Source organism: Oncorhynchus clarkii, chromosome 12, assembly GCF_045791955.1.
Source record: "Oncorhynchus clarkii lewisi isolate Uvic-CL-2024 chromosome 12, UVic_Ocla_1.0, whole genome shotgun sequence".
Lineage (NCBI taxonomy): Eukaryota > Metazoa > Chordata > Actinopteri > Salmoniformes > Salmonidae > Oncorhynchus > Oncorhynchus clarkii.
The window spans coordinates 38,074,651-38,101,875 of record NC_092158.1 but is presented as its reverse complement, the minus strand read 5'-3'; the positions used below and the strand labels follow the sequence as shown (position 1 = coordinate 38,101,875).

The 27,225-nt window shown below is 43.2% G+C and overlaps 2 protein-coding genes across 3 annotated transcripts in view; both read right to left on the bottom strand.

Moving 5' to 3' along the window:
- Positions 1 to 4,135, bottom strand: part of LOC139423152 (collagen alpha-1(XXVI) chain-like) — a 53,163-nt gene extending 49,028 nt beyond the window's left edge. Inside the window, exons 1-3 of one of the 2 annotated variants that reach the window (XM_071174849.1) lie at positions 3,716 to 4,135; positions 2,884 to 3,006; positions 1,762 to 1,865 (exon numbers count right to left, since the gene is read on the bottom strand). In XM_071174849.1, the coding sequence (XP_071030950.1) occupies positions 1,762 to 1,865; positions 2,884 to 3,006; positions 3,716 to 3,876 (388 nt within the window). In that variant the 5' untranslated portion in view covers positions 3,877 to 4,135. The remainder of the gene's footprint in view (positions 1 to 1,761; positions 1,866 to 2,883; positions 3,007 to 3,715) is intronic. The other variant, XM_071174848.1, reaches the window with a different exon arrangement.
- Positions 4,136 to 4,800: 665 nt separating this feature from the next.
- On the bottom strand, positions 4,801 to 23,650 carry LOC139422019 (matrix metalloproteinase-28-like). Its single transcript, XM_071173162.1, has 8 exons — positions 23,370 to 23,650; positions 17,706 to 17,782; positions 15,837 to 16,039; positions 8,637 to 8,858; positions 7,949 to 8,194; positions 6,234 to 6,383; positions 5,720 to 5,887; positions 4,801 to 5,485 (listed from the first exon to the last, which is right to left on the bottom strand). The coding sequence occupies exons 1-8, from the start codon at positions 23,535 to 23,537 to the stop codon at positions 5,088 to 5,090; spliced, it is 1,632 nt and encodes a 543-aa protein (XP_071029263.1). The 5' UTR covers positions 23,538 to 23,650; the 3' UTR covers positions 4,801 to 5,087.
- Positions 23,651 to 27,225: the final 3,575 nt, after the last annotated feature.

Below are 27,225 nucleotides of genomic sequence, written 5' to 3'. Positions count from 1 at the left end.
GTGAAGGCATCCGCTCTAACAGGGGAGAGGTAGAAAGAGAGAGAGTTTGGGTAGGGGGGTTTGGTGCATTAACAACAGCTGGAGCGGATGACCTTGGTTCCCCTGAAACCAAAACAAGGCTCTCAGTAGAACAGACCAATAGGGCCAGGGGGTTCACTTTACCGAGGGTCGCCCCACTCCACAACAGTCTGGCTCTGTTTACCCATTCACAGGGAAAGCACTTCCAGTCAGGGAGAGGCCCCTCTCCAGACAGTATGTGGAGGGGTGTGTGTATGTGTGAATGTACTTGTGTGTGTCACTGCCATAGAGATTGATAGAGGACTCTTCATTGTATCTGTCTCATTATGGCGTTTGACTGCACGGGCAACGCCATTGAGGCCATCTCCATTTTGAAGTAATTAGTCCATTTTCTTCTTCTACTCCTTCTATGAGTTAGTAAACAAACTGAAAGGGTGCATATAAAGCCAAGGTTGGCGATTGACGGCAACCTGTTATGGAATGTTTATTCACAAGTATTATTCATTGGCTGATCCCTCTTGATGACCCGGATGGAATTATGTGCTCCTTCCTTAACCCATAGGAAGTCCCACCCATTTGACTACTTCAAAATGGTGAATGTCCTCAATGGCGCTGCCCATGCTAAAAGAAGCTTTTGGGCCCTAGAGTCCTCTATCATTCTCTATGGTCACCGCACAATATGACAACAACATACTGTTTTTGGTACAATTGAAGGATAGAGTGCAGCATCATCATCAGGTAGCCACTGGAACATCAAGATATAAAAGATAGATAGCAGTGCATACAGACAGAAACAAGTAAACATGTCGTTCCCCACGAATGATACAGCGCCATTAACAATCATTTCACATCTTCATGACATATGCTTTCCTTCAGTAAGTTGACTCCTCAGAACACAGAGGAGGGTCATCAATCCTATGTTCAACGGAGCTACAGTCTGAACTGGGGAGCAGAGCCATGTTCTCTGTATCAGACACCAGTCATAAATCTGAACCCCCATATCGGTGACACGAGAACAGAAGAAACACAGTATCTTGGTCCATTAAGTTACAATAAGGAACCTTTTCCCAAGAAGAAGCAGAACAGTGAGTCCAACCAAGAGGGAGGACCAGTAAGTATAATCTGTCATTTAGAGCCAAGTTGAGCTTTTGATTTAGTGACTATCCCTATCTATTGTCTTCCTTACACCACAGTCAGGAGATTCAATAAACAAAACAAACCACAAAAACAAAATACCAAGCCAAGAATACAGCGCATGAGAGGGTGATGATCAGCCATTGTTTTTCAGCCTAGTGGTTAGAGTGTTGGACTAGTAATCAAAAGGTTGCAAGTTCAAATCCCCGACCTGACAAGGTAAAAATCTGTCATTTTTCCCCTGAACAAGGCAAGGTTAACCCACTGTTCCTAGGCTGTCATTGAAAACAAACATTTGTTCTTAACTGGCTTGCCTAGTGAAATAATTGTTTTTCAGCCTGTGATTTTGATGTCATTCATAGCAGGGAGTTTAGGATGAAACCAATGCATGAGGTACACAATGGGACTACAGTTTTGACTGCAGTGCCCTTGTGTCATTTCTACCTCCAGCTCACCAGTTCTCTGAGACAGACAGACAGGACAGACAGGACAGACAGGACAGACAAGACAGACAAGACAGACAAGACAGACAAGACAGACAAGACAGACAAGATAGACAAGATAGACAAGATAGACAAGATAGACAGACAACACAGGTACAGCACTCACCCTCTCTGCAGTTGTCGCCCATAAAGCCTGGGCAGCACCTCCACTCCAACGCCGTCACCTGGCGATACGTTAGCATGTATGTGGGCCGGACAATGGTCCTGTAACTGAAAGCAGAGCATAGTCACTAACTGGGGCAGATGTTCACTTCACAGACATAATTAGAGGCCTTTACAATGATTTCAGTAACATTAACAACAGACAAAAGAGAGAATACATGGACCTCTTTACACAGGAATAACTAAATCAAAACATGTTGAACCTGTCTATAACATAGGGATAAAATAACAATGCCGATCCAAGCTTAACACTATGACCGAATACAGGGAACCCATTAAAGTAGTCTTTCTGGATGGATCCCAAAGACATAAAATAACTAAACAGTTGCAAATCACACACATCTATATAATAAATGACTATGGTCTTACATTAGTGTCTGTTCTGGGAGCAATGGCAGACCTGGGAATACTGGAATGGGAAAAATCTTATTCATATGCCTTAATGGTGGATGACTTGTTGCTCTGTGTGGTGGTCGAGGGAGTAAATCTGCCTTCTTCAATCAACAAACAAATAATATTTCCATGAGGCTTAATAATCAGTCATTAGACTGTCTGCAGTCAAAGCTGGATGACATTAAGGACTCTTTAGGCTACAAATATACAAACACCATAATCATGACCCCTGTGCAACGTCTGGCCAGACTCTTGGCCAGCTGAACTGAAACCAGAATCAATGACCTGCTCTTTTCCATCAAGATGGCTTTGTCTTCAGGATATGTAGAATTATGATTCAGAATACACTGTCAGCAAAGGCCACCAAAATGTATAATGGCACTTGACCCATAGCTGTCCTAAAGAGAACCAAGGGAAACCTGGAAATGGTAGCCATTCCCTCAAAGCTACTGCAACCCATTAGGATGTATATCTATATAGTTCTTTGACGGTGAATTGACATTGTGGGGCTACTGCGCATTATCTTTTTAATTACATGCAGTGATTTGAGCAAATGATCCCTCAAAACGAGATGGTCCCAGCGCAACTCTGAAACCAGAACCTCTCATGTCTGAAGGTGTATTTTCCACTGCATGAAGGGCCTGTTGGAGTGAGTGAACTGTGCCGACCATACCTGATGAGGTTAGAACAGGGTCCCGGCCACCGGCAACTCTGAAACATACGCTGTACCAGCTTCTCTGTCCCGTTGTGCACCTGGCATGACACAGTCTTCGACACTGTGTACTGACACCAGTTCCTACCAAAGGAGACCATAGGGAGGTAAAGGTTTAGTGCGTGTCTATGTGTGTGAGTGTGTTTTAGTTTTAGTGCACGCGCGCGTGTGTGTGTGTGTGTGTGTGTGCATGGTATCTGGGAGAAGGGGATCAAAATACAAGGCAGTCAAAAACATATTTCCGTTTAACTTTGAATAATAAACCAAATATTTTTTTCCTATTCATCATTATTAAGGACAACTCTCTGGGCGGTCCGCTTTTGTCAATAGAGAAGTTTGGTGGATCAAGCCAAATCTAGACAATAAAAGGATGTGAGGATGTGAAATTGGAAATAAAGTTGTTTATAGTGTCATAAACTGGAGCTGAGAGGCAATTCACATACTAAGAGAGAGTATTCAATTTGGCAGCAATGTGCAACTTGAACGTCTGCTCCATTCCTCCATTCCAATCCAAACCCAGAACCACATCTTAATACTTTCTCTTAATACTCTCTTCCATTATTGCCAGTACTTCACTTCGTTATTCTTAGCGGGCAAGAAAATAGTTGTACCACAGTTATATACTTTTGTTTAAAGTCAACGCACAAGCTCATGCATTGTAGCATACAACTTCAACAGGGTTGATAACTATATAAAAATGTATATTTCTACACATCAGTAGCTGTTTAACATTGAACAACAACTTGAACTCATGATCACTTCTCTGATGAATATTTGCTTGAGGTCCACTTACCTGCGAACCGCATTGGTGCCTGCAGGGGGTCCAGCGGTGTGTTCAGTGTGGATGCGTTGCAATGTCACACCTGGAAACTGATAGATAAACCCGGTCCCTCGTGACAGACTGGGTGAAAACATCCAAATACAGAGAATGCTAAAAATGATTGAACCTGTCATTGTCCGAGAATTTAGGTTTCTGTTCGAGTGAGAGGTTGAACACTACCTGTATTTTGAAGTGGACAAAGTTTGGAGACGCGCGTCTCGGAAGTCAAAGCCGCCGCGCACAAATATATCGTCCTAATATATCGTTAAAGTAAACGAATACCATATACATTTGCAACGTCGTGAGACATTCTGGAACCTACTGTTCTCCCAGTCACCGCCTTTGTCGTGTTGCTAGGCTTCTGACTTCCAAGTCTGGAGGGATTGTCTGTCTGCAGCAGCGTCTGAGCGCTATACGCACTGTAGTTTGGGAAGCTCGACGCAGTCGTTTTTGCGCATGGTTTATTATTACCGCTGAGTAATGTGGAAGGGATAAAGTTCACCACCATCAACAGAATAGATGGTGGTGGGCTAGATATTAGGTTTACGTGTATGGAATAGGAAGACATCAAACGTTATCCATACATCATTTACGAGGCACCATTAAAACATAGGCTACTGAAGTGCATAAATTCACAGGTTCAAATCAAATGGTGATGCAAATCATATCGATTTCATTGGTCAAAAAGTGTAAAAAGTAGCAATTAATCTGAAGAAAACAACTAGTATTCATCAATAGCTCTTTGGCTCTGATATGTCACCGGGAGAGCTAGTTGCCTACATGCAAGAGTGCGTTAGACATTGTTACATAGCAGCTTACTTACATCTAAAATAACTCTCTTTTGATCTCACATGATCAGAATTTAAGAATCATTGTAATGAAGAGGAGGTCCCTGTAACAGTCCCTTTGTCACATCATCAGCACATCAAGGAATTGCCACAAATGCAAAAACAGTGCCATATGTGGTATTTTATGAAATAATTATAGAAAAGGTCTTTATGAATGCAATAGTCTACTAAAGAGTCCAGAGACTTCATCTCCAACAACAACAACTTGTCTGAGAGAAAACATACAAACATAATTTATTTGTGCAACAATGACACATGCCACATATAACTCACAGATAGTCTGTATGGCATAGCCAATCTTAATACTGTCTAAAACAAAACAAACACATTACAAACAAAATCATTGGTTCACTGGATGAAGTAGGATTATGAATACTTATTTAATAATAATGTATGAACATAAAAAATATGAGCTCTGTCATTGCTTAGTCTGAGTATATCCATTGCACATTACCTTCGCCAACCACTTTAATCAGTTAGTTAGCACCCTCTTGTGGTCACAGTATATTATTGCCTCTGTGGTGAGTTCCCAAACAGCCTGCCCACTCCAGCTCTGTGTCCCACATCCCCTCTCCAGTCACCTGCACTTTCTCTGGATCAAATCTCCAGTAGTGCCGCTCCTTGAAGAAGTACACTTGTCCATCAGGGTGGCTGACGGCTCCATTGGTCCCTCGGGGGACACCCCTCCAGTCGTCCAGACTGCGGGGGTAGTATGGCTCGGGCCTCAGGGTCCCCAGGTTGAGCACAAAGTAGAGCTGGCCCTTGAACACCACCAGGTGTCCCAGGCGGGGGTAGTAGAAGGCCTGGTCAGGGTGTCCAGGGAGGCCCAGCTCACTGCTCCTCAGGGGGAAGCCCGGGTCCACACCACTGCTGGAGTAACGCCACACTCGCCTACCTGGGGGAAGAGACGCAAGGAGGAAGGTGCTGGTCGTGTGAGATGTGAAATTACAATGCAGCAACACATATATGAGGACACAAACTGAAAAAGCCGTCTGTGTGAAACATTTCTGCGATAATCTCCCTGAACTATAACCCCAACTATGATACAGGACAGTTGTTACTATAACAAGAACAAATCATTTCAGGTACGTTTATTGCTGGGTAACTTGTGTCTTCATTTTCACACTACCTTTGAAAAAGTAGAACTTATTGTCCATCTGAGAGTAAGCAGCTGCCTCAATGGCGAGGGGTAGTCCTGGCCAGCGGTTCTGCAGAGGTAGAGGGGAGCTGGTCTTGCCTCCAGGAGACACAGTCCAGAACAGCCCCCCACGGAATACTAGGCTGGTACCATCTTGGTCTGCCAGGTAATATAAAATGAATTATTTTCAGGAATCAGAGTATATCACCATCTTCAGAAGTCAATGAAGAATTCTCAACCTACTGTTCATGTAATTTGCAAAGAGATTGATTACCTTGTGTCCCAAAACAATCATAGGCGAAAATCCACCAGATGGTGCTGTTTACTTGTCATATTTGTCTTGTTCGAAACCTCAAATCTTATCGAAAACTTGCTACTAGCCTCAAATATATGCTAGGTAAGTACAACTTCCAGTCTGGTGACAAAGAGCCATTCATTTCAATGGGGCCTATTTTCTTTGTGCCTTTCTAGCATGATCAGATAGTGACCACCAATCAAGTCCTACCCATGGTGAGAGCATCAAAGAATCCCCTGCAGTATGGAGGTGGGGTGGAATCAGGCTTCCAAGTACCACCTTCAGACAGCTCCCAGTCCCGTAGAGCAGAGCTGAACACCTGACCAGGCAACTGGATAACCTGACCGCTCTCTGGCTTCCCTATAGAGAACATTCAATGACAAAAAGAACAGTAGCTTCAGTAATGTACAAGCTTTTCTGACTATACGTAATATACATGCATATTCTTCTATGTTACTACAATAGACCAGGTGCATCTGCAAAAAGCTTGACTGATTGATGTATTTCTGACTGCACCTTTACAAGTGGAGTACCATTAAAGCTTTCTGCTATGGACAAGTATCCACTGGGCACAGATGTCAGTTCATGATTTACATTGGTTGTGTTGTCAACTAATGTGAATTCAACGTGAAATCAACATAAAATGTCACCATGTCATTGGATTTAGGCTAAAAGCTGGGTAAAAAATGACCAAATTCCCTTATGTTGATGACTTTTTTTCAAATCAAATCATTTCCCCACATTGATTCACCGTCATCACATTACATTTTTGGGTTGAAATGACGTAGAAACAATGTTGATTCAACCAGTTTTTGCCTAGTGGGTGCAGATAAGACCTATATGCCTGTTTCACAGCAAGTTTGAGAGGTTACATACACAAAAGACACTAATTGTCAGATTTGGCACGCCATAACATTGCAGAATGGAAAACCCAATACATCACAGATGACTGAGTGCTGAGATACTGACAGTTGAGCTGACTTTAAATGTACTGTATTCCAATGCCTAAAGATGTAAATAGAGCCAAATGATTTTACAATGCCACTGACTCCCAGACATGTCTCCTTTGATTTGTCTCCAGATGTTGCCCACCCGTTCTGTTTGGAAAACGTTGAGCAAACATTTGTGTAAAGGTCTGATAAAATCTGCATCCCTAAAGAGAGCAAGACAAAACATGGGGAGATAGTTTGTCTGGCTTCTCCCTGTTATACTGTCTAAATGGAAACGTTGATGTGCGAGGAAGTTGCTTGTTTACTTTGGTGTGACCTTGAGAGGATGGGAAAAAACACTGATCAACACTGTCTCCGGCTGCCGGAAGTCTGGCTCTGGGATATAGTGATCTTTGGACATCCCTCTGGGTACAGCATTAGAGCGGTTGGATGGAAAAATGTACATTTAAACAGTAGCCTATGCTACCGTGTGTGATTCCCTGTAATGAATGCACCAGCTTAAGATACACATTTAATATGAAAAGATTCCTTTAGCCTCCTTTAGCTTTCTCAGTTGATGCTTCATATATCACAGGGTGGTCGGGACTGTCGGACACTATGATGTCATGGTGAATGAGAGCACAGCAGATGGTGATAGGTTAAAGAAACGGATGCTGATCCAATCTCTAGTCAGATCTGTGGACTAAGTTCAGCGTGAGGTCTCAATGTCATTATATCATCATCTCGTCACCCTCGTGTAACCTTGTTCCCTCCTCTACCTGACCACTGACTATTACCTCCATACGTTCTCGCTCCTCTTCCGCAAGTTTTCTTCTTCCACTTCAAGTGTAACTTTGCTTTGGACTAGGGCCATTTTCTTTGTATAGCAGTAGTTGTCATGTAAAGTGACTGGTTAAAAATAATGTTCAAATTCAAATTGAATTTCAAATAACTTTAATGTTCCTCTCTCAGAGTGGAGTGAGTAGACCTACACACCATAGAGCTGCTGTACAGCAGTGATGTCATCCCAGCTCAGCACCGTGGCTTTCCCCAGCTTCTTGTAGTAGGGGGACATGAGAGCGTGGCGCACAGGAGAGTGCTCCAAGCCCAGCGTGTGGCCCACCTCGTGGGCAATGACCATGAACAGGTTGTGGCCCTTGTAGCCGTTCAGTGTCCAGCGCTCTGCCATGTCAAAGTGGGCCTCCCCTCGGCATGGGAAGAAGGCATGTGCTAGGGCGCCTCCTGGGGGTAAAAACAAAAACATACAGAGGGTTCAGGGGTGGAAGAGAAGCTTCCCAAAACAACCCCTTGCCATACCCCTTCAAACTGTGCAAATCTGAAGGAGCCAGGCAGGTATAAGAAATATGGTAGAAGCTTCTCGACTCTCATTTTCAGGCTAGGTGGAACCATCAACATGTTTCTTATGATTATCTGGTCCGTTAAGAATCTGGAAACACTAAAGCGGTAGATGTTAGTGGCTGTTCTCAGACCAGGCAAGAGGGATCTGTAAGCATGTGAACATTGTGACAGCTGGGGCGAGATCTTTCACAGCTGAACCCAATTGATCTTTGGAAATTGCCCTGTTTGAAAATGCATTCTCCCTTCCTTTAGGTAAACTATGAACTGACAGGAATCAGTCAAAATGTCAAACCACTACTAAAAGTGATACTGCTCTGCTCCCCACCTGGACCATCAAAGGCGTTGCCCATGCCGTCGTTGTGGTCCCCCTCGTAGAAGGCCAGCCGGATGTCAGCTGACCCCTGGGTGACCTCTCTGAAGGCCAGGGCCGAAACGTTACTCCACAGCTGGAAAGCGGTGCGTACGGCTAGGGCCACCTGACCCCGAGGGAGGTGGCCAGGCCAGTTCACCACCTGGTAGGTCAGGTGACGCTTGTGCCACCTCTCACCTGCAGGGAGATGAGATAGTGGACTGATGAATATAGAGGAGCAAGGGGGACTCATGACCAAGAAGTGAGATATTATATGAACGTTGAAAAAGAGTAGTTATGGTAAATGAGTCATTAGCACCCACTTTTGGGAGCACTGTTGTGCTGGGTAAGATTCAGATTGTCATTCATGCAGCTGGGAGAGAGGAGTATAAGGGGGAGGGAGAAGGAGACAGAGAGAGATAGAAAGAGGGAGAGGGAAAGAGAAGAGAGAGAGGGACGTTTGCAAATCACAGTAACGGGGATGTGAGTGTTTCTTTTTGAACAATAAGGGTGAATCCTTTGGCGAAGTGCAGAGAGAGTAATGTTTATTACATTACTTGTGGTTACAGCAGTGACACAACTTTAAAAAATGTTATCAACTAATTCAGAAGAGCTCTTGCTGTGTAGGATTGGTAGGAGTGCTTGTCTAAGGCAATAAATCAATTATTTTAGTGTCAAAACAACTCCATGCATCTTTGCAATAAAAATAACCTTGTCAATTGACTGCAGCAGATTATTCCTCAATAAGACACATTCACTAAGCAAGGCCACCTCACACGTGTCTGGATAAACGCTGGTTTTTAACAGAGGCACAGACCAGTGGGAAGAGATGGTCTTCTTCACCTGTACGAGCTTAGAGCCAAAGTGTGACGAACACATTTCAAGAGCATGTGTGAAATCGCATAGAGAAGAAAACGCTACAAGGTTGAACCTTTTTGCTAGCACTCCTTGAAAGAAAATGTATCGAGAACAACTCCACAGGACACTAAAAAAACCTCTCAGATCTCAATGTTTACAGTGTGTTCCAGCATGCCTCGTTGGTAAGACTAGATGAGCTAAGACTGTTCCAGCATGCCTCGTTGGTAATACGAGATGAGCTAAGACTGTTCCAGCATGCCTCATTGGTAATACGAGATGAGCTAAGACTGTTCCAGCATGCCTCATTGGTAAGACTAGATGAGCTAAGACTGTTCCAGCATGCCTCATTGGTGAGACTAGATGAGCTAAGACTGTTCCAGCAAGCCTCATTGGTGAGACTAGATGAGCTGTTGGTGCAATCGTTTGCGTCTCTCTGGTACTCGACCAACGAGCCAGTAAGAGCCAGCCCCTGCCTTGACTTCTGCTGGCTGCCACCACTACTGTACTGTAGATGGACAGATACCTATAACTATTCTCCTGTACCTCACTTACATTTGAAAGAATGCCATGTTCTTCCACTTAAAATTCTGTAAAGTTTCATTTGGGACTAAATCTGCCTCTTTGCAGAAACTGTCCTTCAATATCCTGTCCGTGTGTGCAACCCATATTGATGGGATTTCTCTGAAATAGGATTGCTCCAGAGGATCCTGAGCCGTCCTTCCATGGACTCTCCCCCAGCGTCTTTGCACAGGGAGCAGGTGGCAGCTGTCAGGTACAAACTTGCAGCTGGAAAAGTGGGCAGTACGACGCCTGCGTCTGCATTCTTATAGTATTATCCAATCACTTCAGGGGCTGTGTGGAATTACATACTTTTCTCCATCCAGACCACAAACATCAGCACCCGAATACCCCAAAACAGCTCCATTTACCACTGAGCATGTAGGCCTATCTATCACACAGTGGAGATGTGTTGGGCAGTCTCCATATGGCCCTTGGAACATTGAAAAGACTGTTGTATATCTTAATAATTTAGGCAGTGGTTCTCACAGACTAAAAGGGACTAGGGAGCTCCTTTAAGATGAAATAGGATGTGTGTGCTTCCCACACACAAGTAGAGATTGGAGAATTCCCTGAAGATATTTCAATGGCAGTGTGTGTAGATAGCCTACACACAGATGTAGGACATTATTTGTTTTACCCTGTTGCAGAACATTCCTGCAATGCAGGAAATCTCAAACTTGTAGTGTATTTGAGGTTTAAAAAGGCTTCTAAAGTTTATAAATTGAACTTGAACTTTCAGACTTGTAAATGAATCAAACACTACAAAAATGTCCATTAATTATATCCACATAATAATTCACATGTCCTGTCGCTGCTGGATTATTTTCCTGCTGTAGCAAACTGGCTCAAATGATGATCCTACATCTGTACTATGCTGGCTCTGATTTACAGCAGTGGAGCCTCCTCAGAGGAGGAAGGGGAGGACCATCCTCATCAGTGAATTTCACAAAAATAAAATAGTGAAACATTGAAAAAGCTATCCATTTTAGATAGCTAGCTTTTTCAAGCAGACATTTGCTTCCTGCAACACAAACTCCAAAAAATTCTGGGACACTGTAAAGTCCATAGAGAATAAGAACACCTCCTCCCAGCTGCCCACTGCACTGACGATAGGAAGCACTGTCACCACCGATAAATCCACTATAATTGAGAATTTCAATAAGCATTTTTCTACGGCTGGCCATGCTTCAACAGCACTGCACCCCCCACAGCAACTCGCCCAACCCTTCCCCATTTCTCATTCTCCCAAATCCAGTCAGCTGATGTTCTGAAAGAGCTGCAAAATCTGGACCCCTACAAATCAGCCGGGCTAGACAATCTGGATCCTTTCTTTCTAAAATGATCTGCCCGAAATTGTTGCCACCCCTATTACTAGCCTGTTCAAACTCTCTTTCGTGTCGTCTGAGATTCCCAAAGATTGGAAAGCAGCTGCGGTCATCCCCCTCTTCAAAGGGGGGGGACACTCTTGACCCAAACTGCTACAGACCTATATCTATCCTACCCTGCCTTTCTAAGGTCTTCGAAAGCCAAGTCAACAAGTCAATTACCGACCATTTCGAATCCCACCGCACCTTCTCCGCTATGCAATCTGGTTTCAGAGCTGGTCATGGGTGCACCTCAGCCACGCTCAAGGTCCTAAACGATATCTTAACCGCCATCGATAAGAAACATTACTGTGCAGCCGTATTCATTGACCTGGCCAAGGCTTTCGACTCTGTCAATCCTCATATCCTCATCGGCAGACTCGACAGCTTTGGTTTCTCAAATGATTGCCTCACCTGGTTCACCAACTACTTCTCTGTTAGAGTTCAGTGTGTCATATCGGAGGGTCTGTTGTCCGGGCCTCTGGCAGTCTCTATGGGGGTGCCACAGGGTTCAATTCTTGGACCGACTCTCTTCTCTGTATACATCAATGATGTCGCTCTTGCTGCTGGTGAGTCTCTGATCCACCTCTACGCAGACGACACCATTCTGTTTACTTCTGGCCCTTCTTTGGACACTGTGTTAACAACCCTCCAGGTGAGCTTCAATGCCATACAACTCTCCTTCCATGGCCTTCAATTGCTCTTAAATACAAGTAAAACTAAATGCATGCTCTTCAACCGATTGCTGCCTGCACCTGCCCGCCTGTCCAACATCACTACTCTAGACAGCTCTGACTAGGTGTCTGGTGTCTGGTTAGACTGTAAACTCTTCTTCCAGACCCTTCCAGACTCACATCCAACATATCCAATCCAAAGTTAAATCTAGGGCCTCCCTGGTGGCGCAGTGGTTAAGGGCGCTGTACTACAGCGCCAGCTGTGCCATCAGAGTCCCTGGGTTCACGCCCAGGCTCTGTCGTAACCGGCAGCGACCGGGAGGTCCATGGGGCGATGCACAATTGGCCTAGCGTCGTCCGCAGTGCGGCTGGTTGGGTTGTGTATCGGAGGACGCATGACTTTCAACCTTCGTCTCTCCCGAGCCCGTATGGGAGTTGGAGCGATGAGCTACTACAACAATTGGATACCACGAAATTGGGGAGAAAAAGGGATAAAAAAAATTTTAAAAAAAAGAAAAGTTTAATCTCCTATTTCGCAACAAAGCATCCTTTGCAACTCACGCCCTGACCATACTAAAACAAAAGACAAAACAAAGGAAACTCTCAGAACGTGACAAGTATATGGGGCTTTGGTGACAAAACGAATGGCACTGCATCCAATAGTAGGAAAAAAAAAATAATAATAATCTAGAATTAGCTTCCTATTTCCTAAATACCCTACTCATGCTCATGCTCATCCTACTCAAAACTGACCATCCTACCAATCCTCGACTTCGGCGATGTCATTTACAAAATAGCCAAAGGAAGAATTGTAAATGACATCGCCGAAGTCGAGGATTGGTAGGATGAAAGTAAAGGGGCTGAATAATTTTGCACGCCCAATTTTTCAGTTTTTGATTTGTTAAAAAAGTTTGAAATATCCAATAAATGTCGTTCCACTTCATGATTGTGTCCCACTTGTTGTTGATTCTTCACAAAAAAATACAGTTTTATATCTTTATGTTTGAAGCCTGAAATGTGGCAAAAGGTCGCAAAGTTCAAGGGGGCCGAATACTTTCGCAAGGCACTGTATCTCCCTCACTAGCTTTAAGCACCAGCTGTCAGAGCAGCTCACAGATTACTGCACCTGTACATAGCCCATCTAAAATTTAGCTCAAACAACTACCGCTTTCCCTACTTTAGTTATTTATTTAGCTCCTTTGCACCCCATTATTTCTATCTCTACTTTGCACATTCTTCCACTGCAAATCAACCATTCCAGTGTTTTACTTGCTATATTGTATTTACTTCGCCACCATGGCCTTTTTTTACTTTACCTCTCTTATCTCACCTCACTTGCTCACATTGTATATAGACTTATTTTTCTACTGTATTATTGACTGCATGTTTGTTTTACTCCATGTGTAACTCTGTTGTTGTATGTGTCAAACTGCTTTGCTTTATCTTGGCCAGGTCGCAATTGTAAATGAGAACTTGTTCTCAACTTGCCTACCTGGTTAAATAAAGGTGAAATTAAAGATAAAACTATGCTAAATATATTCACGTCACAAAATAATTGAATAAAACACTGTTTTTCCATGAAGGGCAACAGTAGTCTTAACAACACTCTGTAGGGTAGCACCATGGCATGGCCGGAGGACAGCTAGCTTCTGTCCTCCTCTGGGTACATTGACTTCAATACAAAACCTTGGAGGCTCATGGTTCTCACCCCCTTCCATAGATTTACACAGAAATTATGACCAATTTCAGAGGACACCCTCCAACCTATCAGAGCTCTTGCAGCATGAACTGACATGTTGTCCACCCAATCAAAGTATCAGAGAATTAATCTAGCTTCCGAGTGGCGCAGCGGTCTAAGGCTCTGCATCTTAGTGTTAGAGGCGCCACTACAGACCCTGGTTAGATTCCAGACTGTATCACGTCCGGCCATGATTGGGGGTCCAATAGGGCGGCGCACAATTGGCCCACGTTGTCCGGGTTAGGGTTTGGTCAGGGTAGGCTGTCATTGTAAATAAGAATTTGTTCTTAACTGACTTTCCTTGTTAAATAAAAAATTAAAAAACATTAAAAGCATAAGCTACAGCTAGCTAGCACTGCAGTGCATAGAATGTGGTGAGTAGTTTACTCAAAGAGAGAGAAAGACAATAGAACAGTTTTGAACAAATTAATTTCTTCCAAAATTAAGAAGGAGAGAGAGAGAGAGAGAGAGAGAGAGAGAGAGAATGAGAGAAAGAGAGAGCTAGCTACATTTTGTAGTATATACTTTTTAAACTTTCACTTACTTAGCTAGCATCGAATGCAGCTACAGTAGCTAGTTTACCCTACTCAAACACCTGGTTCAAACAGAGAGAGATGCTATGTTAGCTAGCTGGCTATGGCTATCCAACACTGGAACTATTCCAAGTTAAGGTAAGCTTTAGGTTTTATAAATGTATTGCCACCAGGGCCTGCTGGTGTAACTGCTAAACTGCTTGCTGTTGACTGTACACTGTACTGCATGATTGTAGCGGGTTTACTAATGCATTAGTTCTAGTAGCTATGTTGACTATGATGTGACAATGATGTACAGTAGGCTGTGTGTGGTTAGCGATATGAAGGTTTGGCTTAAAGGTTTTTTCCACCTGTTCACAGATAGCTGATGTGTTGTGCACTGAAGTCCACAAGGGAAAAGGAGAGAGGAGAGCGCGTAGATAGATACCAGAAGGAATAATATATACAAGGAGCCGTTGTATGTGGCTGGTATGAAAGTGAACTGTGTTTGTATGCGTGTATTCATTGTGCCAATTCTGTTGAAAGATTTTTCTTAAACGGAAGAAAACGGAACGAAATGGGGATAAACATATGTAAATTTTTCCAATAGAAACTCTTGTTTGCAACTGTTGGACTAATGATTACATCATCTAGATGCTGTCACCTTGATTACTCAAAATTCTCTCAACCTGTGCACCTACGTTGTAAACTTTCATTCAACCTCATGATGGGTACAGGGAGAATTGTAGCATCATGTAGTAGCCTAAACCTATGGATGTTACAATGAGCTGGTTGAATGGAATATGAATGACAGTCATCCAATATGCTGTAATAGAAATAAGGCCATGTTCATAAGGAAAAAAATGGCATGATCCCCCCCCCACTGATTTACAGTTTGTAGTGAACTCCCTAACAGAGATCAACCACAGAAAGCACATGGCCATGGATGTTGACTGCCACTATAGAGTCCTTCAGTGGAGCTCTCAAAGCCCATTTTGGGACTGATTCAAGGAAAATCAGCCTGGGATTTGAGACTCCCTGCCTAACAGTTGATAACCCCCTAAAAAAAGAATTTGGTCATTGAGGAAACCAACAGGGCAGCTTGCCATTGGGAGTCATTGAGCAAACAACAATGTTATGACCTCAATAAATGGTAATAGTTGATTAGATGATCATTTAATTAAGGATGCAGTATCGAGTCACGGTACAGCTGATGAGATTAGTTAGCCTGACAACATGTTTGACCTCTCCATTCTAGACAATAAAGTCACATTGGCATTGCTATAGCAGTCTATTCTTGAAATATGACCTGTATAATCAAGTCCATCTGTATGGGCCAACTACATTTCAATCAATCATTTGATCTTCAAGGAAGGAATAAAAAAGGAGTAATATCTAGGAGGTTGGATTGAAGTTGGCCAGAAGTGAGCCCAAATCAGCTAAAGGAGGTCCATGGATTGGCCACTAACCTAGCTGGCTATGGCGCTTCCTGCGTAGACGCTGTCCACTGTTAGGTTTGGTCAGACCTCCATGGAAGATGCCGTTGACCTTCTGTGCCCAGGCCTGCTGGCCCCTGTCATCCCTCACCCCACACCTGGGCTCTGCCATCTGGTGCCGTGTGTCACTGTCCAGACGCCCAGTGACTGGCAGGTGGGTGAGCCACTGGAACTCCCTGAGAGGCAGACAGAGGAGAGATGGATGAATGATAAAAGAAGAGTGAACGGCAAACAAAGATCGGAGAGCACATCCAGAGAGCACATCCAGAGAGCAAGTAGAATCAAAAAGTTGCAAACCCGGAATAAGTTATGTAATCAATACAGCACTTTACCAGTAATCCACATGTGATGATGGTAGTGTGTGTTCTTTACAACTGAAATCAAACCTTCAAATCACATTTTATTAGTCACATACACATATTGAGCATTGCGGGTGTAGCAAAATGGTTGTGTTCCTAGCTCTAAAAGGAAATTGTTGTGTTCCTAGCTCTAAAAGGAAATGGTTGTGTTCCTAGCTCTAAAAGGACAGTAATATCTAACAATACACACAAATCTAAAAAGTAAAATAAGGAAATTAAGAAATATAAACTATGTATTGTGAGGGTTCAGTGACCAGCAGGAGGAAGACAACATGACAGCATCCTCCTCAGGGGATAGGTACTCAGTGTAAAGGCAATTAGTACAGTACACACCTGAGCCCACTGATTAGCTTGGTGTCTCCCTCTATATAGGTGTGCCAGGAGATAAGCTTGAGGTGGATTAGGAGCAGACACGGGGACTGGTGAGGATGTCGGACTTGCCTACCTCAGAGAAAGGGGCGTCATCTGATGCACCTTGGCTCTACGTTAAACAAGGCAGGCTATAGATAGAGGGAAGCATGTGTAGACAATAGTCTAAAGAGAAGGGAGCCGTTTGTTGTTTTGTGTTCCCTTTTTGGCCACGGCCTTTTGGTCAGCTGCTTAGTTCAGGTTTATTATTTTTTACGCTGTTTCAGAGTTGGACGCTACCTTGTACTGGAATTATTTTGTTGGGCGAAAGAACCCGTTGAGTGACAATACAAAAGAGGAACCACAACCACTGCCTCCGGTCTGTTCAATTCATGCCTCCCGCCTGTGTTAAGGTGTTTCGGTCTTGCTGATCCGTCACACTGTGTGTGTGTGTGTGTGGTATATATGAGGAATACGTACAATAGTATATGTACAGCAATAGTTAAATACGATGGCCTTGACTAGAATACAGCATATACATATGAAGTGGGTAAAACAGTATGTAAACATTCCACTGTTCCATTGAAGGTTCTAAACCTGCTGAGCATGGGGGTAATTCATCGTCTAGCTCTTCATTAGTGTCAAATGCGTGTAGTTTAAATATCAGCATAAATAATGGCTGTCATATCACCTGGATAAATACCAGGCTCTGGTGGCAGACTTTTACTTCCATTAGGGAAACCAAGATTTTGCTTTGTGATAGAAAATAAACATGCAATACATTTTGATAAATCTTTTAAATGAGTTAGGCTTTTCTTCTCCAAATATTCAGTAACTCACAGTGCAACTGTGAAAACAGACGTGTGCTTGCTTTTTCACTCAAGCACAACTGGGGAATGGGACACACTTTTGGTAAAGCTGTCAACACAACCTCAAAGACATTTTCCCAGAGAACTAACATTCTGAGAAATTAGTGTGTACACAAAGTCAATGAAAAATGGACATGGCATATTCTGTAACAACCAATACATTGTAATCAATCATTGACCACACTCGATTAAAAGTGTCCCTAATTTCCCATTATTACTGTAAAGTGCTCTTTCTGGTAGGTTAAAAGATGCCAGCCTTGTTGTACCTGAGAGCTGTGTTGACCTCAGTATCATTGTGTTGGTGACTCTCCTCCTCGAGGTATCCATACTTCTCCAGAAAAGTCTATACAGGAAAACAGAACATATAAATTCAGAATGTGTATCACACTCTCTCCTGGACCATAGACTATGTTCAAGGAAAGGGAACACATCAATAGGGGAGATTGGGGTAAATTGAGCCAAAGGGTTAAGTTTAGCCACCCTTTTTCTAGGAAACTATACATAAAATTCATCATTTGACCAAATATTTAAGAAAAGGTTGTCATTTCAAGGAGCCTGTGAAGGAAGACGCCACATGAGAAAAGTGGTAAGGAAGTTAGGTCCATGATGCTTGTATCTTACCAAAGTAGATCATTTTAAGATTGTTCTATACATTAGTTGGGGTCTATATGAGGTCCTAAAGCCAGCATGAAAGTGCATCCTTGTAGCTGTGTGGGCTAATATAGTCTAAATGTTTGCCTTGGGGTAAGTTGAGCCAATAGGAAGTTTAGCAAATGTAAGTGTTTTCTTCCCAGGCGTAATGGAAATATGATATGATATGAGGTAACAACAGGGCTTGGCCTATGTTAAAGGTGTGACAAAAGTACAAAGTGTTTGTTAAAACATGCTTAAAACGTGATTATGTTGAATTGTGTTTGGAAAATAAAGAGACATGGTTTTAAAAAGGTAGTGGTAATATTTCATTCAGTATAGAAATGTGTGAATTTTTTTGGGGGGGGCAAGCTATGTTTTCAAAACTGTAATGAGTAGATTTGAGGATTTCCATGGATACACAACATCCTGAAATATACAGTGCCTTGTGAAAGTATTCGGCCCCCTTGAACTTTGCGACCTTTTGCCACATTTCAGGCTTCAAACATAAAGATATAAAACTTTATTTTTTTGTGAAGAATCAACAAGTGGGACACAATCATGAAGTGGAACGACATTTATTGGATATTTCAAACTTTTTTAACAAATCAAAAACTGAAAAATTGGGCGTGCAAAATTATTCAGCCCCCTTAAGTTAATACTTTGTAGCGCCACCTTTTGCTGCGATTACAGCTGTAAGTCGCTTGGGGTATGTCTCTATCAGTTTTGCACATCGAGAGACTGGCATTTTTTCCCATTCCTCCTTGCAAAACAGCTCGAGCTCAGTGAGGTTGGATGGAGAGCATTTGTGAACAGCAGTTTTCAGTTCTTTCCACAGATTCTCGATTGGATTCAGGTCTGGACTTTGACTTGGCCATTCTAACACCTGGATATGTTTATTTTTGAACCATTCCATTGTAGATTTTGCTTTATGTTTTGGATCATTGTCTTGTTGGAAGACAAATCTCCATCCCAGTCTCAGGTCTTTTGCAGACTCCATCAGGTTTTCTTCAAGAATGGTCCTGTATTTAGCTCCATCCATCTTCCCATCAATTTTAACCATCTTCCCTGTCCCTGCTGAAGAAAAGCAGGCCCAAACCATGATGCTGCCACCACCATATTTGACAGTGGGGATGGTGTGTTCAGCTGTGTTGCTTTTACGCCAAACATAACGTTTTGCATTGTTGCCAAAAAGTTCCATTTTGGTTTCATCTGACCAGAGCACCTTCTTCCACATGTTTGGTGTGTCTCCCAGGTGGCTTGTGGCAAACTTTAAACGACACTTTTTATGGATATCTTTAAGAAATGGCTTTCTTCTTGCCACTCTTCCATAAAGGCCAGATTTGTGCAATATACGACTGATTGTTGTCCTATGGACAGAGTCTCCCACCTCAGCTGTAGATCTCTGCAGTTCATCCAGAGTGATCATGGGCCTCTTGGCTGCATCTCTGATCAGTCTTCTCCTTGTATGAGCTGAAAGTTTAGAGGGACGGCCAGGTCTTGGTAGATTTGCAGTGGTCTGATACTCCTTCCATTTCAATATTATCGCTTGCACAGTGCTCCTTGGGATGTTTAAAGCTTGGGAAATCTTTTTGTATCCAAATCCGGCTTTACACTTCTTCACAACAGTATCTCGGACCTGCCTGGTGTGTTCCTTGTTCTTCATGATGCTCTCTGCGCTTTTAACGGACCTCTGAGACTATCACAGTGCAGGTGCAATTATACGGAGACTTGATTACACACAGGTGGATTGTATTTATCATCATTAGTCATTTAGGTCAACATTGGATCATTCAGAGATCCTCACTGAACTTCTGGAGAGAGTTTGCTGCACTGAAAGAAAAGGGGCTGAATAATTTTGCACGCCCAATTTTTCAGTTTTTGATTTGTTAAAAAAGTTTGAAATATCCAATAAATGTCGTTCCACTTCATGATTGTGTCCCACTTGTTGTTGATTCTTCACAAAAAAATACAGTTCTATATCTTTATGTTTGAAGCCTGAAATATGGCAAAAGGTTGCAAAGTTCAAGGGGGCCGAATACTTTCGCAAGGCACTGTATGTATGTTAGATGGAGTGATGGTGAATGTAAAAACAGCTCAACTTTCCCCACTCTCCCCATCAAAGTATTTTAGTAATTTATAGACTCCAACACTTGAATGATTTAGAATACCATGGTCAAGACAGCCTGAAGGGGAGAGAGGGAAGCATTGGGCTGGTATAAAAGAACCTGAAACATCATCAAGCACTGAGTGAATGCAGTGGAGGACTCAAATTAGGGCTAAGTGGTCTTAGAATCATTATAGCAGATGCCAACACCAGAGATGCCATTGAGAAGTTTCACACCGCTGCCAGAGATGTTTGTGGTGGGGGAACAACCCATCATACTTTTCTATGATTGGATTGATTAGGCCCTGAGGGCCTCCAGCCAGTACTGTTCCCATGAGCAGCTGGGAGCGAGCAGAGTGCATTGTGGGATGTGGCACTCAGGCCCACTTCTGCAGCTGGGTGATGATAAGCGGCACTCCCCTGGGACTTCCGTGGCCCAGGTCCCTTAAATGGATGCTTAATGGAAACCAGCCAGCACAGCTGGATAGAGACTAGAGAGAGCGCCTCTGCATTAGAGTGGAACTCCACAGACCATTTTAATTCCAAAGAAAACCAGACGGGTTGAATTGACTGGGTAGTCTTGGGTTTTGAATAAGGCTCGATCTAAAGCATGCTAGATGATACAGAGTTCCAACAGACAAGTACAATGGACCATTGGTAGATCAGAGTGCCAGGGCATGGATCTAAAATTCAAATTCAGCCCGGCAAATGAGTCAGTTCACTATACTCTTCGTAATTTTTGTGACCAAAAACTATAAAAGTGGAAAATGGGCTGTACTGTACTGGGAAAATTGAGGAATAAGGCTACAATTAGGATAAACCACAAAGAGCTCACAATGTAGCCTACATTGTTGATCAAAAGCTCAATTCCCAATAAAGGAATGACAGTTGTGTGAAGTAAAGAACCATGAAACTGGCACCGACATTTTACGACGCAATGCAGATGTAAAGAATGACAACGGAGCCATTCAATCTTGTCGTCTCTATGAGTAAGAGAACCAAAGGTTGACATTTTCCAAGCTTCCACAAATACAGACCCTTAGAAGTTTTGAAGCAGAAAAATAGCTACTTGTTGGTAATACAACCCTCAATTCACAGGCTTTGTTTCCAGTTAGACACTTCTTGTGCTTTAAACAAGATGAAGGCTTCTCCGGTGGAAGGATGCTCAGTGGAAGAAAACATTCCTCCTGCAGGAGAGGCCTACAATTCCTGTTGCCACTTGCCTCCTAGTTTACACCAACACAATGAGCCTTTCACTTGACTTTCACTATCTGGAAGGTGAACAACCATAGGTCAAATGGAACAGAAAGCTCATGACCCCTTCAACCTCAAATATAGTTCAGTGTTGTTTCAGACATCAGAGTTCTTTGTCAATTACTTATTTCAACAGAAGTGCATGACAGTGAAGTGTGCAATCATGGACAATAGAAACTCAAAACAAGAGGGGACAGGGGAATAAGTCAATTGCATTGTGTGGGAAGTATCACAGAACAAGAGAAGTGACCAGTATCACACATTTAACACTCCTAAATTAATCAAAACTCTACAATTCCAGAAGCATATCTGTAGTCAATATATGGAGACAATAAGTCCACAAGTAAACCTCATCTAAAGGAGTCTACGCCTGGCAACAGTTTGTTGATTTGAGTGTTCCTGTGTATACAACATGGTCTCTTGGAAACTTGTATTATTCTGTAGCTAAATCTGTGACACTCCATTTAGTATGATATTACATTACTTTAGGTTACATTATGAATGGGATAGCGATCGTACATTATCATACGCATTATAAGACTTACAGTATCATATGTCTTATCTGGTCGTACAATAGCATACAAATTGGATGATGTAACTTAACATATGTCTTGTATTACGTATAGTATTCTACGTCTTTCTTTGAGAGCAGGTTGCTTGTTGCGCCATAACAACAAAGGGGAGAATTTATGGGGAGAATTTACGTTGGTGGTTAGGAGAACTAAAACGGCAAAGGTTAGGTGAATTTACGTAGCAGGTTAGGTGAATTGTCTTAAGTTTAGAATAAGGGTTAGGTGAAGGGTTAGCTAAAATTCTACAGTTGACCTGATGTGACTCGAACATGCAACCTTTGGATTGCTAGATGGTCGCGGATTACGCCTACCCATTCTCTCCGACCAACCTCCCTACTTTCATTTCTGTCTATAGTTACTAGACCATTAGTAGGTATCATACTAATCATTCTGAGGTGCTCAGAAATACATAAAGTATGTTTCGTATGGCTCGGAGGCCAGGCTGGTGTACAACATGCATTTCCCTAAGGCGAAGGTACTCTCCCAGAACATCATCAAAGGATTTATATGCCCTATACCCATAAAGTAGTAGGTTGCCTGTTGTGTAAACATCATGCTGCCCCTGAACAAGGCAGTTAACCCACTGTTCCTAGGCTGTCATTGAAAATAAGAATTAGTTCTTAACTGACTTGCCTAGTTAAATAAAGGTAAAATAAATAAATAAATGTTAAACGGCACCACATCTAAAGACAGACCCATGTTGTGGTGAAACATAATGAACATATACATGTGTTTGTGCTAAGCAGGCTGCACAGTCATCCAAATGAGCCCTGAGCCCTGAATACTAGTGGCCCTCCATTTTCTTATCCCATGTTACCCATGTCATGTGTTTGGGACTAAGGGTGTGTAGAGCCAGGGCAACAGGGTACAATGTTGGACTGGAGGGGAGGCCAGGGGAGGAATCCAAAGGGCAGATTTACCGAGAGTTAAGGTCAGGGAAGCCAGGCAAGCTGGGGTCAGGAACAACTTCGGTTTTGTGTGCAAAGTCATAATAGTCTGACTGGGTCAACTAACCCTGAGCTCTGCTACGTGGTGAAGCCTTGCTGAGAGTTATCCAAGCAGTGAGGGAATCAAAGTAACTCCCAGAGTTAAGATAACATGCCTCATACATTACCTAGTTATCACATACAGTAATGTGCATCCAATAAAAACAACTCTCAGGAATAGAAATGATAGAATTTTGAATAAGAGTAAGACATGAGGAAGAAGTAGGGTAAGTATTCTGTGAAACTGTAATGACAGGAAAGTAAATGGCAGTACAATACCCGTTGCCTTCTTCAAACAATTGAGCATAATTTATTACACTCAAATGTGAAAGCCAGTCCTTGCCATAATTCATGATTTCCCAGGTAATTTGCATAACCTACCTCAGCACTAGTCTCAGGTGTTGACGGGAGATTTAGCAGCACAGGTGAGCCAACGGTAACGGTTGCCTTCAACGTGAGCAGCACACAAGAAAGCTGCAACACGAATGTCCATAAAGTTTTCTCAGGTAAAATGTTCATCTTGCCGACAACGACAACGCAAGTCCTCATACTTGCCCACGTTAAATGACTGACATACGTGTTGACAAAATATCCTGAAAGACATAAACTTGTTATCGAGATGTCTACATTTCGCCCTCTGTATCTGGAGCCAGATAGAGAGTCTGCTCAGAGACACCGCCTCCAAAATTGAATGATGTGCTTCGTTTCCAACAGAATTACAACTTCAGTCTTGGAACTAAATATGGAGTTCCATAGCTGCATTAGATTTAGATTAATAACGCCTGTAACGTCCTGGAAAGAAAGGTTGGTAGCACCTGACTTTACAGCAGGAAATAAAGAAGTAATAACATGGTAATAATTAGTGTGCCTGCTGAATAGTACTATTCCTCATACTAAACTACATACTATAGCTGAAGCCAGTGCACGCACGCACACATTTTCTTGAAGAAATACCTTTCTACACTTTAATACTTCTAAAATAAGTTAATATTTCCTGATGTATTAAAGACAACAAAAACGGTGTTATTATTTGTTCAAAATGTGTTAATCAGTTGTTGTTATTTCTGGTTTTATTATTTTAATTCTTTACCATTGAAAGGGATATTTATTTGTCTTTTTATGCAATCAATATATAATTATTTGCCCAGCTGGATTGCTGCTGAAAAAAACGTACATTTCAAATAGTTCACAATTTGATTATTGAAGACTAAGTCCCATAAACTGTGCATCAAGTATTTTTTCTCTGGACATTTAAAAAATTGCCATTTCAAATAGTTGGCACTGGCAGGACAAGTTTACAATCTCACTGGATTTTTGAAGACCATTCACTGTTCACAGAAAGTATATTTGATTCTTATATTATCCATAATGTTTGAGCTGGTTGAATGGATATGACATGGCAATTTCCCTGACCCACCACCAGCAAAACACATATGATTTTTGGCTGGGAACGTGGCGACTCCCAGTGAGCGTTCTGGGGATGACAAAGAGGAGATTTGGCTGATGACTGTGTCACGTTTTGTGAGCATAGGGAGGCAAGAGATTGCTAGACTACTAAATTGGGCGAAGGAACAGAATTTGGGTATTGTTGAAAGGCCATCGGTGCGTGCTCTGCTAACAATAGGGCAGATGAAGGTGTGGCATGAGCGTGATGAACAGATAGATGTGGTTAATAGACAGTGAGGAAAAAGAAAAAGTGCAGAGGGAAGATGTGTGTTGAGGAAGATATGGGGCAAGTACTACAAACCGCACTGTGCTGTCTCTGATGGCTTAGAAATTTAACCTGATGAGATTGAGGATGAATTACCTGCGGTGGCAGATGTGGTGAAGACCGAGCCTCGACCAGATGGTCATGCAAAGGATGATTCTGGCCCAGTGAGAGTGACATTTGGCTGACCAATATGTAGTCTCAGGCTGGGTAGAAAATAAATTGGACACTGTTAAATCGGTGAAGGTGGCTCGAAGTGGACTTGATTTTCTGTGTTTCTTCTGCCCAGAGGGAGCGGGTGCTTAACATCACATGTCTCGGGACAAGACCTGTAACTTGTTTTTCTCTCCAGAGCAGTGCGCCTTTGAGCCTTTGAAAGGTGTGATTACTTTGGTGGCATTAAGTGTTGAAGTGGAGCAACTGAAATGGAAGATTCTCTGTGTCTGTGATGCTCGCTGTTTGTTGCGATGCAGACCTGGTGGCGAGCTTGGTCCTTTTGAGTTTTGAAGCAGAGAGTCTTTGTAACAGTATAACTTTAGACCGTCCCCTCGCGAACCAGGGACCCTCTGCACACATCAACAACAGTCACCCACGAAGCATCGTTACCCATCGCTCCACAAAAGCCCTTGCAGAGCAAGGGGAACTACTACTTCAAGGTCTCAGAGCAAGTGACGTCACTGATTGAAACGCTATTTAGCGCGCACCGCTAACTAAGCTAGCCGTTTCACATCCGTTACACTCACCCCCCTTTTGACCTCCTCCTTTTCCGCAGCAACCAGTGATCCGGGTCACGGCACCAATGTAACAGTATAACTTTAGACCGTCCCCTCGCCCATACCCGGGCGCGAACCAGGGACCCTCTGCACACATCAACAACAGTCACCCACAAAGCATCGTTACCCATCGCTCCACGAAAGCCACGGCCCTTGCAGAGCAAGGGGAACTACTACTTCAAGGTCTCAGAGCAAGTGACGTCACTGATTGAAACACTATTTAGCACGCACCGCTAACTAAGCTAGCCGTTTCACATCCGTTACATCTTTACCTGGCAAAGTCATGTTAGGGTATCCCATGTCAGTTATCCCGTGAGAGCTTTGTGCCAAACCCACAAAGGTGTTTTAGATGCGAAGCTTATGGTTATGTTGCAGCAGTGTGTAGGAGGGAGATTCCTGAGATGTGAAAAGTGTGCAGGAGGGCATGGGACAAAGGAAGGTGTAGTATTGGTGGAAAAAACTGTGGGTGTCAATTGTGGGGGTGCCCATGTTGCTGGGGATCAGAAATGCCTGGTGCGGGAGAGATAGGTTGAGGTCAGAGTAGAACAGAAGGTGTCGTATGCTGAGGCAGTGAAGAGAGTAGAGGAGGATGGGTCAAAGGTGAGTAGTAGCCTAGCTTTCTAGCGGTTAAAGAGCGTTTGGCCAGTAACCAAAATGTTGCTGGTTCGAATCCCTGAGCCGACTAGATAAACAATCTGCCAATGTGCCCTTGAGCAAAGCACTTAACCCTAAATAAAATCAAATGTATTTATAAAGCCCTTTTTACATCAGCTGATGTCACAAAGTGCTATACAGAAACCCAGCCTAAAACCCCAAACAGCAAGCAATGCAGATGTAGAAGCACGATGGCTAGGAAAAACTCCCTAGAAAGGCAGGGACCTAGGAAGAAACCTAGAGAGGACCCAGTCTCTGAGGGGTGGCCAGTCCTCTTCTGGCTGTGCCGGGTGGAGATTATAACAGTACATGGCCATGATGTTAAAACGTTCATAGATGACCAGCAGGGTCAAATAATAATAATCACAGTGGTTGTAGAGGGTGCAACAGATCAGCACCTCAGGAGTAAATGTCAGTTGGCTTTTCATAGTCAAGCATTCAGAGTTCGAGACAGCAGGTGCGGTAGAGAGAGAGAGTCGAAACAGCAGGTCCGGGACAAGGTAGCACGTCTGGTGAACAGATCAGGGTTCTATAGCCGCAGGCAGAACAGTTGAAACTGGAGCAGCAGCACAACCAGGTGGACTGGGGACAGCAAGAAGTCATCAGGCCAGGAAGTCCTGAGGCATGGTCCTATGGCTCAGGTCCCCCAGGAGGGGAGGAAGAGGGAAGAGAGAGAGAATTAGAGGGAGCATACTTAAATTCCCACAGCACACCGGATAAGACAGGATAATTACACCAAATATAACAGACTGACCCTAGCCCCCCGACACAATACTGCAGCATAGATACTGGAGGCTGAGACAGAAGGGGTCGGGAGACACTGTGGCCCCGTCCGACGATACCCTCGTACAGGGCCAACCAGGCGGGATATAACCCCACTCACTTTGCCAATGCACAGCCCCCACACCACTAGAGGGATATCCGCAAACCACCAACTTACTACCCTGAGACAAGGCTGAGTATAGCCCACAAAGATCTCTCCCACGGCACGAAACCAAGGGGGCGCCAACCCTAATTGCTCTTGTAAGTTGTTCTGGATAAGAGCGTCTGCTAAATTACTAAAATGTCAATGTAAAATGTAGTAGGCCTAGGCTAATACAGA

Bases quoted from the DNA above. Each gene is read 5' to 3' on its own strand.
- LOC139422019 (XM_071173162.1), bottom strand. From the start codon at position 23,537: ATGAGGACTTGCGTTGTCGTTGTCGGCAAGATGAACATTTTACCTGAG. The intron at 8,195-8,636 runs GTGGGGAGCAGA...TTTTACCCCCAG, and splicing joins CAACGCCTTTGATGGTCCAG to GAGGCGCCCTAGCACATGCC. The intron at 5,888-6,233 runs GTAGGACTTGAT...ATTACCTGGCAG, and splicing joins CTTTGATGCTCTCACCATGG to ACCAAGATGGTACCAGCCTA.